The sequence below is a fragment of the Halictus rubicundus genome, chromosome 5, assembly GCF_050948215.1.
Source record: "Halictus rubicundus isolate RS-2024b chromosome 5, iyHalRubi1_principal, whole genome shotgun sequence".
In the NCBI taxonomy this organism is placed as follows: domain Eukaryota; kingdom Metazoa; phylum Arthropoda; class Insecta; order Hymenoptera; family Halictidae; genus Halictus; species Halictus rubicundus.
The window spans coordinates 12,642,139-12,662,502 of record NC_135153.1 but is presented as its reverse complement, the minus strand read 5'-3'; the positions used below and the strand labels follow the sequence as shown (position 1 = coordinate 12,662,502).

Here is a 20,364-nt window from a genome sequence, read left to right as displayed (position 1 = left end):
CGCGGAAATCCGATCGTCGACTCCCGTCCCCGCATACCCCCCGTCCATCCACCACGAAATCCTTCTGTTTCTCGTCGCTTGCCTGCTTGCTCGCCGAGGAAACACGGACCCCGCGTTTCCGGTCCTTTCGCAGGACCCTCGGACCAGGTTTCCGGGCCAGGACCGCTCGTCTGCGGAATCTCGCGCGAATTTAACCTCGACCCCCTGCATACCGCATCGGGTCCGACTCTGCACCAAGATATTTCGAATTGAAACAGCTCTATGCAAATTTCATTCGTTCCTCTAACGAAGTATACTTCCTAATTCTTCTGTAGTCACTAGACCGCGGGTTTTATGCGTTCACGATTTACTGCGAAACAGTGAAAACATTTAAAGAATTTAAAATCGCTGTTGTACTACTTTCAACTCCGTAAGATCATCAAGAAAAGAAATAAATGTGTAATTTTTATTTTGCATGAAAATCCCCAGTGTAGTTGTCAATCTTTAAGCTCTGTAGTAAATGTAGATTAACCAGCGCGTTCGACGTGTATACACGGTCAATCCGAAACTCTATTGCGGTGCGGTTAACGTTAATGAATTGTTCATTTCTTATCGAATAAAAATGTAATTCTTTCTCATTTAGCTTTACAAGGGCTTTGACTTTTATAATAGCCGCATTTGGCATGCGTTCGACGTGTATATTCGTCATTGCTTGATTTTAATTCCGCGCCGTGAGGGATTTTTCAAATTAAATTCCACGCTTAACTGGTTAATACAAATTTTTTCTGGGAAATTGTTTGGGATGAAGTGGTTCTAATTATTCCAGCTGTGAGAAATATGGTAGTGGCTAGTAGACATTTCCTTTGCTATCGACTATGGTAAATTTTGAAGTAAAATAAAATTGTGTCGAGTTACAACAAGCTCTGTTTCGACGAACAAGTATTTATCATGCCTAGTCTGATTAGATAAATTAAACTTTGGATCTACAAGCATCCATATCACATGTAAAATTGTACGATTGAACAAAGTCGTTAACCAAAATTATCCTCCTCGTTCGTCGTTACTACGAGGTTAAAAAAATTTTTCCCCTCGTTCCGAACGCCCCCCCGATAAAAATATAAAGGTATAATCGTCCAGTATTATGTTACAAGCGATTCTGAATAGATCACGATCGAATGTTTCAAGGATCGAACGCGACTCGCGAAGTGATCGTCGATTTTGAGGATTCGCGTGCGCCTCTCGTCATCGTCGCGAGTACATCCGTTAACGAGCTTTTAATCGGCCGATCGTTAGGGGGTCGTAAAGCTGGGCGAAAGTTAGGCGATTAATTGCGAGACTCGGAGCTCCGACTTAGTGGCTAAGTAAGTAAGTAATTGTTTGGTTGGCGGTACGTACAATACTTACAAAGTCGTGCTTGTCGCTGATGTTGTTGGTGAGTTTCAGCTTGTGGAAGCTCACGACCTTCTGCATCCATTGCTCGCCGGTGCTCGGCGAGTCCGGATGGATGTACATCCTCTTCGGCATTTCCGGGTCGGCCTTCCCCGCCACCATCCACCTGCTACTCGACAAACACATAGATTATGGTTAGACGTACACGGGAACACCGTTAGGACACTGATACAAACATTGAGGACACTGGCAGGAAGAATGGTGCAACTCCGTTTTTACCAACTTCGAGAAAATTAGAAAAAGCTGTTTACAAAATTACTACTCTGACTTGAGGTGAAGCGAGAACACTAATTATACATTTTTACTAACACAGTTGGAATTATTGAGTTGATAAGTTTTCTATTTCTGGCGAATTTTTCAAATCTGACGCTGCATTCGATTTGCACCATTAATGTCCTCAATGGGAACATTTTGGGGTCCGACATTTTGATAGAGGAAATATCCCACTGCTAAAATTAATGGGGGTCCAGAAAATGTCGACTTCCTATGTGCGCACGCGCACAAAAGTCAAACACCACTGTGAAGCGCACAGTTCCAAACAAAGATTTTTGTATCTTTTTATTATATTAAATGTTATCGATAGTATCGAGTGGAAATAGGGGGTGTCGCAGTTCCACAGTGACAATACTAATGGGAATAGTATGTGGTAGGAATGGTGAAAAACGAGGAAAAACTGATTCTGTTCAGAGGCTAGGAAGGTCTCGTTAAATCTCGATCAGTGGAAGGAAGCAGGGATCGAGGTGTCGATGTTGAGGATCTGCTTCGTCCGGCTGATCCCTCTAAGCACCGGCTACCGCGATTGTTGTCTTTTAAGGGGAGGCGTGTCTAACCGTTCGCAGTCTGATCATCGCAGGTGGGTCAAACGACCGAAGGAAGAGGAACTCGTTCGACGAGTTCCAAAGTGGCTGCGGTCGCGTGATGTAATCACGTTCATTGTGGTCTCCGCGTTTCGATGCGCAGTCTCGACGTTTCTATCTGCCCGCTTGTTAGAAAAATCACTGTCGATCGTTCGAGGCGTTGGAAGCCATTCGATCCTCGTACCATCGGCAGCAATATTTTCCTTGCGTTTCATACTGCTTCACTTATTATTCTAATCATTCCGAGGGTCTACTTCACTCGTATCGGTCGGAGTTATTTATTACCATTATTAGTTACTTGTTAACGCACTTTGCACCGTACTCTATAAATTATTCCAGAACGTACAAATTGACGTTTAGTGCCGCTAATTTCATGACAATTGTTTTTAAACAAATTGCGATCGGTAACCACCGGTACAGTCGACGTGTTAACTATATTCGACGACAGTGTAGGCGTTGAGATCACTTGGGTATCATTAAGATATTATGACGATTGATACAGCGAGATGAAATCTATCTAATAGTAGGATTGGCTAGATCTAGATAAAGCAGCGAAGATTGAAAGATTAGAGCCCAGGCTTTAAAATGATATATCTCTGGTCGACGAGTAAAAGAGTATAATCAAATGAATTATGCAGACAAAACATATTTAAAGTCCGACACGAGATCGAGTGTTAGACTCTGGACAACTGGAAAACACTCTTCTTTTAGAAGATTTATATCTGACCAAATTTATGTGCGGACAAACCGCTCCACGAGTTTAGTCCCATCGGTATATATTACATTTACTTTAAATTAATAAAAAAAAAAAAAATATTTGATTTAGAAACATTCTTCTCTTACCTAAAGACGAATGATCAATATTTGTGTGCAGACACGTTGGCGTGTCCCGTATGAAACCGCTGCGCGAGTATCACAAAACGGGAAATGTTCCACGTAACAACCTAACCGAGGCACTATCCGTTCCGGTACGCTTATGGTCGGCCGCGTAGGCGTACCTCTCGCGGTTTCCGCAAAAGCGGAAAGGTCTGGGCGCGTGTACCCGGGGTGACAATGGAGCAAGAACCGTGGTTCGCGGAAGGACCTAAATATTTCGCTGGAATCGCGGGGAACGCGGGGGAGGAGGGCACGGTAACGATTTCGCGGTTGCAAAAAGCCATCGCACGCCGAGAGCGGCCACGGAATAGGATCCCCGTTTCATTCATTCGCGTGGGAATCGACGCCGCGGATTCGCCATTTACGCTCTCCTCCGGTGCCACGGGTCCGCTTAAGGAGCCCGGATCGCCGACACGTTTCCTCGGATTCCGCCGCTTTGTCTCGAAGTCGGCCGCACGAATTTTCCCCGACAGCTTTCCCGGGAGGGCAATTATGTTCCGTTTAACACCCTCGCGACGCGTCGGAACGCGTACGTTCGCCGCTTCCGGCGAAACGCAGCCGGCGTCGTACAAGAACCAAAGGAAAAACCGGCCGGCAAAACGCTAAACGCGGCTGATTGTTCGCCGATGTGCCTCGTGAGAACGCGTGTCTGAATCCCCAGGCCGCGAGAGATCTTCCGGGAAGCCTTGATGACGGCTAAACGACCCGCGGAACGCTTTGCTCCGTGCCTCACTACTGATTGCCCCGCGGAGCGCCGACGCCACGCCCACTCCGCAACGGTTCGGCGAGAAAACTCACCGAGCAAAGTTTCTACGCAAGGTATCAGTGTTCTCGGAGCTGGATTAGGCTATGTCCGAGTACAATTTGCATTTTGGAACGTTCTAGAAATCGAGAGCAACAAAGCCACGCCCACGGAGCATTCTACATACAGTCAGCAAAATATTACTGTTCGCAGAGCTAGAGCTTGAAGGAAAATATAGAATCTAGGATAAGCTTGAATGCAATTCGTCCTTTAGAAGACTTTTCTGATTCTGTAGAGATCGAGAGTAACAAAGCTTCGCCCATAGCCACGCCCACGGAGCATTCTACATCCAGTGAGCAAAATATTACTGCTCCTAAAGCTAGAGCTCGAAGGAAAATATAGAATCTAGGTTAAGCTTAGGATGCAATTCGTCCTTTAGAACACATTTTTGACTCCATAGAGATCGAGAGTAACGAAGCCACGCCCACTCTAAGCACAGAGAACAAACTAGCTGACAAACCAAATCGAAACAACGACTTCTAACACTCTGAATTAAATCGAAACTATCCCTTCACAATGAAATTGAATAAATATTCCTCTTCACAGTTGAAACGACGATGATCTCATCATCTTCATTCAACGACTAAATTTGCTTCTGCTGAGGAGAGTTGAAAAAAGATAAAAAGGGTATTCTCGGATGATCGACGCTGTTTTAATCGTGCGCCAATCCTTGATGCTTCTTTTACATGCTAACGCAAAGGCGAGAAATCGAAATGAAATGATTAGCGGTTTCGAGAGCCTAAAGAAAAAAATGGTACAGGGGAACCATGCAATTAACAGGAAGGTAACTCGAGCAGCCCGAGTTCAAAGCGGGAAATCGTTTCGCGGAGATCGTTTTCGGCGGATCGAAAGCCCCGATCGGTATTGCAATTTCGCGCGCATAAATTTCTGACGGGCCACGTCCGAAGCGTTAAGTCCGAAAACACGCGATAATCACGCCTCCCGGACTGTCCGAGCGTGTAATTTCGGGCCGGGCCGGTCTTCTCGTTTTTCTCGGAGGAGCCGGTGCCCCGTTGCTAATTCCCCGCGAATGTGTCACTATAATCAAACTTTTCGAACGTGATCGTTTCGAAATATAAATCTCCGCCGGAGAAAGTCGTGGCGTTGAATTACAGTGCCGGAGGACGACGATAAGACAAACTCCGCCGTTTGCAACTCGTAATTTACCAGTAGAAATTTATTATTCGCCGCGTCGCGTCGCGCGCGGATCCGTGGAAAGTTTCGTGCCGGACAATCGCGATTTCCTCGACGCGAAATCGGCGAACCCTCTGAACAGCGTACGCTGAATTTTATAACACATTAACCCCTTGCACTACAATTTATTTTATGATTACAAGGATCAGAACTTCTTCGATGCCCATACCGTGTTTTCTCGATATATGTCAACAACACGGGTCTTGCCAGCGACATATATCGTCCAGGAAATCGTACCCGACCCGTATTATATTTACACTCTTCGGTGGCCTCTCACGGGTTATACCCCGCGGTAGTGGGGATAGTACTGCGACCTTTATCAGCCAAGTATTTGCGACATATATCGAGAAATGACTAGGAAAAATAGAAAATTCATATTTATCGTATAACCACATGTTCTGTAATGGCTGAGTATCGACTACGATAAAATAGAATTTCATTTCGATTTAAAGGGAATCAATAATACACATATTTCGAAAATTCTGTTCGAAGTCTTCATCGCGAGCCTGACTCAATATTATAGTACAAGCGGTTAATTTCTGTTCCCACGGTTCGATATAAAGGAATTCGATGACTAGGCTGATCGCAAATCTTTTTACAAAGTAGCGGATTTCTTGCGAAAAAATTGCCCGCACTTTGTTACTTTTACCAGGCATGCAAATTTGAAATGGAGAAGAAAAAGGAGAGCGTAAGGGGCAGCAAATTTCGCGTTGACTCGAGTAAAACGACTTTCACCCAACACCGATTCTCACTTCATCATCATCATCATTATCCTCATCATCATCATCACCGCGACGATGATCGCCGGGGTTCGTCCCAGAAGAGGAAAAAAGTAACTCATCTCCGCGGGCTGATCGCAGAACGCGCCACCAACGCTGTAGCGACCCACGAAGGCATCGAATAATCAGATAATTGCATTAATTCTCGTGTTCCGAGAGGGCCGTGGCGATTCGGGGAACAGTCGGGATCGTTAACGCGTCCCGCTCGTGACAATTACACCTTTATGAGTCCACGAATTCGTGTACACGAGCGCAGACGCTTGCGAACGGTTACCACACCGAAACATCTTTCTAGGATTCATTTGCTGGATCTTCGAAAGTGTTCGTCTCAAACGGTATTCCGAGCTGTGAAGAATTTTCAAAAATTCCACGATGCAGATCTGACGAATTATAAACCAAGTCTACTATTAATAGACTAGGAATTTTGTGTCTACGAACAGTCTGAAATTTTTTATTTTACAATTCTCGAAATTCTGAAGACACTTCCAATGGAAATACGATTAAATACATTTCTTCATTCAATATTACAATAATAGTCGAACAAAAATTCAATTAATTCAATCATTTCATTTTTGTAAGATAACATAGACCAGCTGCAATTAATGCTCGATTTAGTGTTTAATAGTAAAGGCTACAGAACAATTTGGAACTGCTGTTACATCAATTTCAGCCCATTTGTATAATTTCTATTTCACAGCTGCGTGCAGCAATCGAGGTAGACAATTTTTATTCTGAATAGTATATCTTACTTATAGACTTCCTACTTATTCACGAGAATGTTGAATCACTCACCTATTGTGGAACTTGTATCTGTAGTCATCTGCCGCGACGATGTCCAGCAACAGCATGTATTTGGCCTTCGCGTCCAGCCCGGAAACTCGGAACTTCATCTGAGGGAACATCTGCCTAGACCCCGGATCAACAGATACATTTCGATTAGATATTAGCAATATTCCTATATCGATTAAAGTACGGAAATGTTCGGGAAGTGTTCTCTTTCAAGGAGTGGTCAAAACTGGTTTCTTTCTCAAAAATAGCGTCCTCCACGCAGTTCCCTCTCTCTAATCGAACCGCTTAATGCATAAATCGTGCAAATCAAAACCGTTAATCCATGGACAATGAAAAATTAAATAAAAGTTCTGTAGCGTACAATAACATCGAAGAATGTTACGCAAATCGTATCCAGACCATAATAGTTACAGTCAACTCTCGATATATGTCAACAATACGGGTCTTGCCGGCGTCATGTATCGTCCAGGAGACATTTTGTTTACACTCCTCGGCGTCCGAGGCCTCTCGAGCTTCTTGGGCTATACCCCGCGGTAGTGGGGATAGTTCCGCGACGTTTAGCGTCCAGGCCTTGGCGACATATATAGAGAAATCACTGTATACAGTAATTATATTACAATTATTTTATGTAATCATGAAGAAACGCATTCTAGACGTGATGAATCTGCGATTCCGCGATCGAGGATATCGGTGGGGTGATCGAGCAATGTTCGGGCCCTCGTGCGGGCCATTTGGCCGACAGGTCGGTCGAATTTCGCGGTGCGGGCCGCAAGAACGAGCGGTTTCGTCGAAAAACGGCGTTCGATTCCGCGTGGCCGAGGCTCGCGCGGTATTTTCACGAAGCCGCGGCATTCCTGTCGCTGCCAGTGTCTTACAAAGCCCGCGCGGAAAAAGTGAAAACACGCCGGGCCACGAAATGCCTTGTGCGGCATTCGGCCTCGGATCTCGCGTCGCATCGCGTCGCATCGCCAGAAGGCGCCTTTTCTTCGTGCACGCCGGGGATTATAATTCCCCGACGTGCACCAAGTGCCTCCCTAACTGCTCGGCACCGCCAGGTTTGCCGCGTGCTGTGCTGCGATCGTAGTTTCTCGCTCTCTTGCTCTCTCGTGCTCCAGAAGGATCTGCTTTTTATTCCGGGGAACGCGCGGGCCCGCATCTGACAGCGGCGACGATTGACTCGTGCACGTTTCTATCCCGACCTCTCGGCATTCCGCCGAGTGTCAGGGACAAGCCAACACCGCGAACAGGGCCCGTCGATCGCGATTTAGAGCCCTTTTGCCCCGGCAACCTGTCCCTTAACCAACCAATCCTATGCCAGGACCAGAACTTTTCAAAATATTGAAAACACCTTTCATCAGGATTTAACTTTGCACTCGGAGCCATCGAGTCACTCATAATGTCTTCTAAGAGGGGACGTCCGAGTGCAAAAGGTTACAGGTTACAGAAATCTTGGACAGATCAGAATTCAAGGGCTCGCTAGAATTATCGAGGGGATAAATTCGTTCTCGCCTAGCTTCGATCGCTGACGAACGACTTGGAGAAATTTTCTCTAACACGGAACGACGACCGTTTCAACAGGAAGATTGTTGTCTCGCATTTCGGCAAACATCGCGTAACAAGAAATGGCAAAAGGGAACACGTCCGCGAGGACCGTTAGCCAAAGGGTTCCCGAACGTCGACGACCGATCCGTTATGGGAAATCCTGGTCGATAAATGGACGAATTAAAATTCTCTTCCGCTCGGTTCGAAAGCCGGGTTTCGCGGCGCTCGAGCAAAGTTCGCAAAAAAGAGAAGCTACGCGGCGCTATGCTCGCAGAACGGTACGCCATTATGGATGCCGCGCGACTCCCTAAAGAGAAATCGCCGGTGTCTGTATCCCCCCTCTCTCTCTCTCTCTTTCTTCTTTTCCCCGTCGCCCCTCGCCGCCCCGCCGTCGAATTATTGTACTTTTGTATGCTAACGGCGCGAGTATCCCTTAAACGTCGCCGTTATAACGGCCGGGGGGAGACCAATTACGGTAATTAGCCGCCATAAACGAGTAGTGTCTGAGAAAGCACCTCTCGTGGTCGCCCCCTTCGAGCGAACAATACGTTGTTGCTCGGCCGCGGTTCCCCGATAAATATAAGACAGCGCGCGTCTCTCCGTGGACATCCGACGCTCGGGATATCCTCCATTGTTCCCAATTAGAGAGCTCTAACTAACGTGCACGCTCTCGGACTTATACCCCGCGAGACTGTATTTCCATCTCGGTTTGGCTCGCCGGTGTCCCCGTGTAAATTGGAATGTTTGCTACTCTTTGTGCTTCTCCGAGAAGAGCGAGACAGTCGGGAGATATTTAATTATAATTTGCCGGCGGAGCCGCGATTGAAAATCCCGGTGATCGGGCAAGAATCCAATTTAAAAGTTCATCAGGACACCGAGCCTGGAATTCCACTTCAACCTTTCGGCCGATTTCTTTGCGTGGAAACGTTCGATATCGACTCGCTTTGTACTTCGTAACTTCTACCCACTCTTCGCGATGATCTGCCATCTTCTCTATTTCGGTTAGAACTTCGCGAGCACTGAAGAGATTCCACTCGAAAGGATGGATCGAGCAATTCCAAAACCTTCGCGATTATATTTGGTCCTCTCAATTTCGTTCAGAATTTTCCGGGGACCCTGAAGAGATTGCGGACCAGTTACCAGAAATTGGAAGCTCGAAATGATCACAGTCCCAATTCCACAACCCCACCGCAATCGGTCTTCTCTGTTTCGCATAGGATCCCGAAGAGAGTCCAGGTGCAATTCCAGAAATTAGAATGCAGTGACCGGTAACGGCAATCTTGAGCAGTCCATCGATCCCAGATTTCGGGACCGGGGAGACTGGGGGAGCCAGAGAACCGATTAAAATCTGCGGGAAGGATTAAGGATCGGTTGTCAGAGGAGGCAGTTGGCCGAGGACGATCGTAAACGGCGGATCGGATCGACGATTTTGGAACATAGTTGCGCGCACGGTGTTTCGCCGGAGCGTGTGAGCGACTGTAATTACATTACATCCCCGAGGAAGGAGAGAACGGATCGCGGAGAGCTGTCTGGCGCAATCTTTGCTCGTAATTGGCCAATTTTTTGGCATCACGGAGGCCGTGTGGCAGGGCTCCGCCCGCGAACTTCAGGGAGCTCCTCGAGGCACGGGGTAGAACAGGCTTAGGGAAGAGAGGACGCGAGGAACGAGGAAAGGAGAACCGAGAAAACGAAGGAGGCGCAGGAGGCCCGACGACGACGACGACGACGACGACGACGACGACAACGCCGCGTTGATTTTTATTCAGAGGCCTCCTCCTCGCTCTTGCGCTCACGGGTCGGTGCAACCACGCGAACTTCGTAATTGCGCGAAGGAGAATAACGAAGTTCTCGCAAGACTCGGCTAATCTCATTCAGAAAAAGACTTTCTTGCCGGTTGCTCGGCCGCCGCGCCGCGCCCTTTTCAGAAGGGGATTTTTCGGCGTGAATGTCGGCAGGTTCGCGGTTCGTTAACGCGAGCTGCTGAAGCCGAGCGGATGAATGGAAGCTCATCGGCTCGTCGATGCGAGCTTCCCGATTTAGATTTACATTTGTACAATATTGAACGTGGAAAAAATTATTTGAGGCGAAGAGGTTATTTGGCTCGAAAGCGTTGCCTGTGAAAAAGATAATACAGTTCATTGTGGTTTCCACAGCGAAAAGAATTTCTTACACAGATTCTTCTGTTATCGATATTTAAGTATTAATACAGGCTGTCCGACAAATGTTGTACCTCCTTGAAAGAGGTGATTCCCGGAGTCATTCGGGACGCCACTATAGTGGCTTCCGTGGAAAGCATCAGTTTGAACAGTACGAACCACTATAGTGGCTTTCGTGCCGTCCGCGGCCAAGCGCGCCGTCCCTGGGAGACACAGTTACGGCCAAGCGCGCCGGGTTTAAGAGGTTAAGAACAAAAAGAAATAAAAACTAGTGAGGGATTCAATTATAAATCGACGAGCTAATTGTGATATTCATAGGAATACGAATTTATTGGCATAACCAGCCCCGTTCAGTGCACAATTTGGGCTACAAAGACTCAGGTTTACACAGATCGATGCAATCGATGGAGATTCCCAGCGGAAGTCGCGAACAAGACGCCCGAAAATCCAAGCCCCGACGAGAGCTGCGTGGAATCGGTCGATGTTAGAGGCCTGTTAGGGATCCTGGTAGCATCTGCCTACTGTCCTGAATATCCTGACGAAGGGCGGATCGATTCTCATTCACGTGGAGCACGCTGAAGGACGCTAAGCCGGATTATCCCGGCTATGCGAGCCAAAACATCCCGCGAGAGGATACGCGATACTGACGCGCGTGTCTGGATCGAAGCCTAAAATTACGCACACCGATTTCTCGGGAGAGAAGGATCCTCTCGAGAGCCCGGCCAGACTCGTTGTAGAAAGCGAGAGAAATCTAGCCGGCGTCCACCTGGACGTGTCTTACTGTCTGCCGGGAGCTGTTCGTAAAATTCGCGAATTCTGGGAATCTGCCGAAAGGATTCTCAGTGATTCTGTTGCGTAAAAACGGAACTGAAGAATCCATTTTCTAAGGACAAAAAAAAAGGCTGTCATATTACGATACTTAGGAGCGTGACTTCTAGGTGCAAAATTTAAATTATTGATGCTACTGAGAAGCTTATTGAATAGACTGCGAATTTTATGCAATTCTGATAAAAATGGATATGTCAAACTCAAAACAGAAAACATTTAAGGTATTTAAAGGTACTATTGCGCTATCTCCAATTCACTAAAACTGTTAAGAGAAGAAATGGATATCCACGTAGTCCCTGTACCTTGCAATTAATTCAAACCATTTTTACCCTGCATATAAATACTTATTAAGAATCCCTAGGCTATAGATTACCCGGTGTTCCAGATATCGTATCTAGTATCAACTGATGTCGCAGGAAAGCATCGTCGCAGACGAAAGGAAAAAATCGCAGGGGGTTGGCGAGCGGAGGGGGAAAAATCGGCACCGATCGGGAACGATCGAGGGAATTAATCCGGCGTATCTAAACCGATCGGCGACGCACTCCCGCGCTTTCGTAACGAGCGATCTCGATAAACCGGCTTCCCTGGACGCTGTCGGCACGGCGTTGCACCAATTTCCCGTCACATAACTCACCGGGGGCCCGTGTGCCGCGGCAATGAGCAAATTATCTGACCGGGAACGACGTCGTACGAGGCTGCTGAAAGCTGTAAATCGTCTGATAAAGCTCTTTGACCGGCCGAAAACTGTAACTTTTTAAACCCGGCCGATAAGGGACAGAACGGGGGCCAAGAGAGAGAGAGAGAGAGAGTGAGAGAAGAGAAGAGGCGGCTGGTTTCTCTGGCCCGATGATGCCACGGACATTAACGAGAACCGAGGCGCACGGAGACAGCAGAGTGAAAGAGAGAGAGAGAGAGAGAGAGAGAGAGGGAGACGGAAGGGGGAGAGGGAGGCAGTTTTTGGTCGATGAGAAAGGGCGTAACCCCGTGACATTCCTTTCAAGACGAGGCGTCCTCCGGTTTAATGGCCCCGCGCTCGTACAGATTACGGGAAAAGAAGCTCGGGACCGAGAGCGGCGCGGCGCCGTTTTTCGGAACGCCGACACGTGTTCGGGCTTACGATTTTATAAGCGAGTACCCTTTCTCGCCTCGCGGGATACCCTCCTTGTTTCCCAGTCGGTCCTAATCGGGAATAAATTCCACCGGTGCCTCCGCCGAAAGATATTTCTTTCGAGCGCCGCTTCTTCCACGGGAATGAGTTACGTCTCGCACGGGGAAAAAAAGTTATTAACACTTCTTCGAGGCTACGATGTCGAAACGCTCGGCCTGACCCTCGCTGCACGGCGCCGGGTCCTCCGTGACCCGGACGCTAAGCTGGCGCCTCTCACTGTCGTTCATCTCGATGCTTCTCCGTGCCGGGGCGAGTTAGAAATTTAACGAGCCTTCGTCCGGGTTTGAAAATGCTTCGTCGTGCAACATTTTAGTGAAACTTGTACGCGCCGGGAGGATTAACGTGATCACTGCGGGACCGTTGTCTTAAAAGATCTCGTAAAATCGTACTAATTGAGCTAATAAACCTGGGACGAGAGTGATAGTAATAAGATTTGATTCGAGTAGTTACGTTGTGGTGAAAATTAATTTGCAGAGGTGGATGGAGAACTGCGTGACCCACATATGGTTCTTTGAAATTTTTATTTTCTAGACCCTATTTCGGTAACTCTGTTATGTTGATTTTGTAGAGTATTTTTGGATGCTGGTTTTGGAATTGTAAATAAGATGTAAAAGACCTGTTAGAATTTTCTGCAGCATGGTATAGTTTTTTACTGTTATAGTCCTCGCTCCTGCAATTTAATCCTGTCTTTTAGGATATACTAAGTTAGGATATGTCATTGATCGAAGGACTCCAGCCGCTGTTCTGGAGAAAAGGACCAAATTCCCTCGCAGCACCACCGAGTAGAAAGTCTCTCTGTAATTCCACTCCTCGAGAAATACTCTATGCTTAAGTGACTCGTGATAATCATTTCCCTGTCGCAATGCTCTGTATCAGTTTCACCTATGAAATTTCATATCGGAGTCAACAGCGAGTCCGAAGACGCCATCATCTTTCGCCGATCGCAGCGCCATCTACGAAGAGGGCGCTGCTTCAGGACAACTTCGTAACAATCCACCACTACTATCGTTGCTCATGATGATACAGAGCATCACAAAGTTTAATGACTGATGCGGAGTCTGACGATGGCTACAATTTCACTGAACAATCGTACAACATACTGAGCAATGAACAGCCTGCCGATTTTAAATTTAAATATAAAATTACGTGTATAAATTGCAAGGTTATTCATTTTCTTGACGAATTTAATTGGTTCTACCGTTTTGCATTTGATCTGCTAATTTTTATCATAGGTGTATAAAATCCACAGTATAGCAATACCACGAGCTTTGAAGAAACGAGGCTTCGGAACAGCGTTACTGAATGATTGTCGAAAAAGTTGAGCAACAACAAAAGGGCTAAAGAAAGAAGGAATAGCGCAGCGCCAGAACTATGAAGTACGTCGACCACGATGAAACAATGCAATTGAATAATTGTAGACGGAGTTGAACAACAACAAAAGGGTTGAAGGAGGAAGGGTTTAGTATTTCGTGGCGCCACTGTCCGTTGTACGATGACAAGCAGCGGTGCCGACTTGCGGGACACCCGGTGTACACGGCGCGGTCGCCGTGTTTCCGCAGTGTGTGGCAGGTGGAAGCGAGCTCTCGCTTCCAGGAAACCTCAGGAGCCCGCGGTGATGTGCGAGGACGAAGGGCCCAGGATATAAGCGCGGCTCGCAGAGCCGGCCACGTCCCTAAATTCTTCTCCCTTTCCCTTTGTCTCCGCGCGGCTCGTTCTCCCTTCGTCCAGGGGTCCGAGCCACGCTCTCTCTGTCCTTCTCTCAAGCTCACGGCTCTCCTCGGCTTGTCCTGTCGTTCCTTTTATTCGATAGTCCTCTCCGCGCCACAGTCTCGACTACTACACCCTCCTCTCCCCCACCCCCCACCATATTTGTTTCTCAGACGGCGCTAATTTTCGGCGTTACGGCTCTATCGGCCGAGGCCGATCTGGAGGATCGCCTCGGGCTTCGATCTCTCTCTCTCTCTCTCTCTCTCTCTCTCTCTCTCTCTCTCTCTCTCTCTCTCTCTCTCTATCCCTCTTTCAATCGCCTCTTTCTCTCTCTCTGATTCTGTCGTTTCGGTATTTCGATGCTCGCCTACCGGGCTCGTTAACGAGAATCGAAGAAACAAGAGGGGGGCTCCAGGTTGGCGCAACGCGACGTGTCTCTCTAGCCCCGTGGAACACCTGTAGAACACCTTGCGTGCCTAGAGGACGCTACGTTGCGTAGCCTCTACGCGGTCTCTCTGAGCAGAGATCGGTGACGAAGATTGCGACCTGGTCGCTCGACTTCTGCCTTCAAACGGCTCCCGGGGTGAACGATTATCGGGCCTAACCGTTTAACCACCGCCGCCTTTTACCTCTGCGATCTCCCTTGGCCCTTCAACCTTCCCAATGATCGGAAACTCGACGCTCTCACGACCTGGCATTGTACAGTTTTCACTATCAACCCCTTGGCCCTGCAACATTGAGTCATACTCGCGACGAAGATTCTGAACAGAGTCGAAGAACTAATGAATAATTTCCTTTCAACGGAAATAAAATTCTATTTCGGCGTTCTCAATGTATTGGAGAACGTATAGGCATACAATAGATATAAATTTTCTCGGTTCTTTACGAAATTACGAATTACAAAAAAGTTCCAACCACTGAGGTTAAGCTCATCTCAACCACAAGGGGTTAAAGAGCGCCGAAGAGGAAAATTCCTTCAGGAAATGGCTCACACCTGAAGGCCACTGTATGTTGCCAATGATCATGGTCGGGAGCTCCTGGCACAGAGGCTACAAAAAAATATGAAAGCTGGATACCTCCCTGCTGCGAGATCCTTAACCCTTTCATTCGGTCCCTACATTGTCGATTGTCTTTTCCGAATTTATGGATTTATTCTCAGAATTCGTTCCTCGATGAATTTTTCTTTGGTGGGAGGGGTGCGAGGTGGGAGCACAGCCAATTGGAGGCGAGATGCGCAGGAATGAACGAAAACTCGTATAACCTCTTCGATTATGGACTCTTCTAACGGGATGTATACGTAACTTGCCCAAAAGCCTGAGTAAAGGGATTAAGAGATTAAAGGATTACGGAGATTAAAAGAATTCAAGAATACGTACTATTCTCATCCGGTTGAAATAATTAAACCTCCCCTCCCCCTGTACTATAACAACCTGTCGGGCAGAATTGGCTATACATGTTTGCTATTAATTCCCAGGAAATTCGAATAAAATTCTATTTTGTTGTTCTCGACGTATAGCCATTCAATATATATATATACCAACTTCCGCCGAAGAAGTTTTAATTACTGCAACCGTAAAACGAAACGTGACGGTTAAAAGAATGACGAGACTGTATGCAAAATTTAAAACTGTCTGCGTCAATTAAAAGTTACTGGAATCAATTAAGAATTTGTTTCCTCCTCGATTAACTCTAATAAGCTGACGATCCCATACTGATGCTCGTAAATCCTTTTTATCTCTGACCTGTTTCTCGTTTCGCCTAGTCATTTGTGTCATGAATACGCGGTCCACTGATATAACCAATGGAACAATAGAACACCGATATAGGAAAAACCAGATAAAATTGATCGATCTAAGAACGGAGCGTCCAAAGATAAAGGTCGGGACAGGAGCAGAGATCCGAAAGATCTGGAGCGAGTCGATGAACCGGGACGAATCGACGGTTAAGAAAAACGCGGCTTTATTAAAGCGTTTATCGGGCTGAATCTCGTAAGCAGGGATCGCGTGGTCGTCGCGAAGGCTTGTGTCCGAGAGGCGGGCGATTGACGCGGTTTTACGCGCGTTCCGCGCCGATAAATCGAACGTTGAATCGTTATTTACGGGCCGTCGTTACGCGCGACGCTCGCCGAAAGCGCAGATCCGCAACCCGGTAGCTTTCCAGTTAATTTATTTTATCGCTAAGCTTCGCCTACCGATGATTTGCCTCGGTCCGCGGGCCGGCCTCTTAGCTCTCCCTCTCTCACTCGCGCGCGCGCGCGAGCTGGCGCTTTTTACTCTCCGGTGCCCGTGACAATAAAATTGAAAGCCCCGCTGCGTTTTATGACGAGATTAAAAAACACGTTTGGCTTACCGGTCGATTGCGGCGTGCAACGCGCGTCGTTGCTCTCCCTCTCTCTCTCTCTCTCTCTCTCTCTCTCTCTCTCTCTCTCTCTCTCTCGCGCACCTTCCTGCTCCATCTCGAAGCCGAAACCAGAATCCTCGCGCCAATCCGCTACGCAGATAAGAGGCCCCGGCGAATTTTATGAAGAATCTGCCGAACGGCGTGTCCGCTCAATTTCCGAAGAACCACACGACGCCACTAAAACCGCCGAGAACCAGATTCTGGACTCCCGGTTTCACAATTATCGAAATCATCCGGACCCCCCTTGCCGCCATCCCCTACCCCCACTCCCTCCTCTCACCATTGCGACAAAGGCGCCGCGAGATCGCTATGCTTCGATTTCGCAAGATCGCTCCCGGCTTCTTTGTTTCTCGGCCGAACCTACCACAGAGTCGCCCGGCAATTATCGGAGTTATAAACACGCTTTATTTCATTATCCGAACGTATATTATCGTAAGAGACCGAGCAGAATCTATTTAGATTCAATCTTCCCGCTTTTATAAGGCAATATACACCGGTTGTGTTCGGCGCGGGCCAGGTTTAGTATTAATTATGGAAATCGCGACGGTGCTTTTGTCGAATATCGCCGAATTAACGGATTCGCTCCGGTGGTTCACTATAAAGATCGGTATGAAATTCTATCTCTTTGTCGTGGACGTCCAGCCTCTCGAATGCACGACGGTACACACCATGAACAAATTAATCTTGGTGTTTATAATTACCGGTACGAATATAAATTATCTCTTGTGGAAAATGATTAACGACTGCTATGCACAATAAGAATTGTTTCTATCGGTTACAAAATACTGGACCCAACAAACCCAATTATGTAAAGTCACAAATTCACCGAAACATACTCGCACACGCACGAGTTAAAATTATTAATGAAAGAGGGGACAAAAGTGCGAGAACTTGCAGGAGGGAGACAATGAGATTTTTCCGCAGCTCCATTGTCTGTCGCTCAGAGGAGATTGCAGGGCCAGATTAAAGGATCTAGGAGCATGAAGCGCGGTGAGATCGCGAACCTAACAGGCGAGAACCGTTTCCGTAAGACGGGAACGCGTGAAAGAGTGTCGCGGATGGAAACGCGTCGCGCTGCGAGCCGCGATGCATCGTGAACGCGGATAATGCGGGTCTCGCCTGTTCCACGAGGGAAAGCTACATTGTCGCGGGGGTGGAAGACGCGCCACACCCCCTAGAAAAGCTCGTCAAGTGCAAACGCGAGGCGCGATCCCGTCTAGATAGACTCGTTGCAAAAATGAAAACCGGAAGGGCTGTTTTTCACGCCTGCGGACGGTCCTCGAAAGAACCGAGGAAAATCAAAATCCTGATCGGTGGTAAATTAAGTATGACGCGGATAGCAGTGGCGGCTCGTAGCTGAAATTACTGTGGGTGATGCTCCAGAAAATTTCACCTATATGCGCATGCGCATAGCAGTCAAACACCACGCCGCTGGAACTGTGAAGCGCACAGATACAACAATTTTTGCATCTTTTTATTATATTAAACGTTATCGATAATATCAAGTGAAAATAGGGGGTGCTACTGTTCCCCACTGGCGGAGACTTTTTCTGTATTATAGGGAGCTGTGAAGGTCCTGAATTTGTTAACTTGCTCGGTTTCCGAATTTCTTGAGAACTGTCTTACGAAGCTAACGGCAGCTTAACATGGCCGAAGTTGTTTGCTCGAGTTCTTTAGCGTCATTTGTCGTTCTGTCGCTTCGAGGGAAGTGCACCTCGTCGTTTCTATATGGTGGACACCTCTCATTGGATATTTCACGCAACCTTCGGAGAAAAGTTTCCTCCGCGTGTGCACCGCGGAAGAATCGATTTCGCTCGAATCTTGGTCGCGGGGGTTAAATTCTGTCTGAGTTCAGTAAGGGTGGAGAAGTTCGCCAGAATCGAAGCCGGAGAAAGTTTTATTCCACACGCTGCTTCGCAAGGGTTTGCGAATAGGCGGGTTGGCCTGTGGTACATAAATGCCCCGAGTAGAACGGACTAGTTGTGCGAGAAGACGGCAGCTGAATGTAAATAAATCGACCGGGATCCGGCACGGTGTGAGAGACAAACTAGAGGATCTGGAAACGGTGGACAGGGCGTAAAAATCATCTCGACACGCTTTCCACGAGGCGTGTTTCGACGTAGACGGTTCGTGCGGGCCGCGCGAGAAACAAAAGACCGATTCGTTCCGGGTGGGGACGTGAAAAGTGAAATTAAATCGTCCGGCGCGACGATCCGTCGACTTGCCCGCCCTCTTCGAGGCCCGAGGGTACCTGAGGGGCCCCAGAAAACGTAAAACGTAAATTGCGTGGAGGAGCGGAGCGCAACTTTGAGACAGTCCCCGTGTCCCTTCCCGTTCCCCTAAAAGGGCCCTTCTCCTCGGTTCGCCCCCGGTCGCAGGGATCCAGTTAAAAAAGTTCCTCGCCGCGGGGGTCCCCGGAGCCGCGGCCTCGGGATAAAAGGGGCCCACGAGGGCCCACGAGGGGCCCCGAGGAGAGCCCCGGCGACTATCGGTTTCCCTATCGGAGCTGGTCATCTCTACGTTCGGCCGCCTCCACGGGGCCCGGGGTCCCCGGAGAACCATAGGCGTATATAAACTCGCCTTAACTGCTTTACGACGATCGTTTGTACCGATTTGTTCGACAAGACTCTCGTGGAACCCGTGAACGAACCGGGCACACAACCACCACCACCACCCTCCCGCACCCCCTCGCTGCACCGCCACTCCCTTTTTCCGCAATGGCATTCCCTGTCGCGAGCACGGATCGTCCGTCCTCTTGTCTCTTAAAACCCTTTTCTTCCGAACCGTACTCCTATTATCCTTCCCTTTATAGCCGGGCCCTGCGTTCTCTCTCTTCCTTCTACGTCCACCACCTTCCTCTTCATGGTTTTCCGTCGGCGCTTCGATCGTGGACGTACCTTCGCGGGAAATTTGATTCGGAGGCTGCGATAGCTCCTGTAATTCCTGCTATCCGAGATTAGGTGTACCGATCTTTGCCCTTTTCTATTCGGAAGTTTCACAGGACGGAGTCCCCACGGACATTAATTCCAAAGGAAAGTAAAGTTACGTAATAAATTGCGTCGCTCCATCAAGATGTTCGACGACTTTAAATTTCCCGCCATACATCTCCAAGTCAATTTTCCCTCAACCCTCTTCAGGCTCGAACATTCTTGCCCCGAGCCACCTGCACAAGACCACTCCAGGGAAAAAACAAACGATCAGTGAAAAGCAGAATTGATTTCAGTTCCAGACAGCTGCGCGCTCTCGGAACGCAGCTAACCCGAAATGGAAAGCCCACTTAGGGGTTAATGAAGCTCACCGTGGAGCCCGGAGTTAATTGAAGAAACTGGCACCGTCCGGTGACGCGAGAGAGAGAGAGAGAGAGAAAGGCTGCTCTAACGAAATTACGAAATTAATATTCGAGGGGTACCCCGCACGGCTGCTGGGCATAACCTCTGCCCAGGTAGACGGAATACTAATTCACCATTTACATTTCGTTAACGTAGGTGAGTCGCGGCTCCGCTCGACACCGCTTCACTCTGCTTTACTCCGCTCCAAGTTTAGGGTTAACGAAATCAACTTCCCTGGACGCAAAGGCTCAAGAAAAATAATGATCTCGCTCCGAATGCACCAGTTTCACAAAGAACCGATCGACTTTGCTTCGATCCGCTTGACTCCGCTTGACTCTGCTTTGCTCCGCTCCGAGTTTAGGGTTAGAGAAATAAATTTCCCTGGACGCAAAGGCTCAAGAAAAATAATTATCTCGCTCCGAATGCACCAGTTTCACAAAGAAGCAGTCAGCTCGGCTTGAATCCGCTTGCCTCCGCTTGCCTCTGCTTGACTCTGCTTCGCTCGGCTC

At 48.0% G+C, this 20,364-nt stretch overlaps 1 protein-coding gene across 3 annotated transcripts in view; it reads right to left on the bottom strand.

Moving 5' to 3' along the window:
• The window catches only part of Bi (T-box transcription factor bifid), a 139,808-nt gene that overhangs the window by 76,028 nt on the left and 43,416 nt on the right, over positions 1-20,364 (bottom strand). For 2 of the 3 annotated variants that reach the window (XM_076788419.1, XM_076788420.1), the window contains exons 3-4: positions 6,729-6,842; positions 1,375-1,537 (exon numbers count right to left, since the gene is read on the bottom strand). In XM_076788419.1, the coding sequence (XP_076644534.1) occupies positions 1,375-1,537; positions 6,729-6,842 (277 nt within the window). The remainder of the gene's footprint in view (positions 1-1,374; positions 1,538-6,728; positions 6,843-20,364) is intronic. The other variant, XM_076788421.1, reaches the window with a different exon arrangement.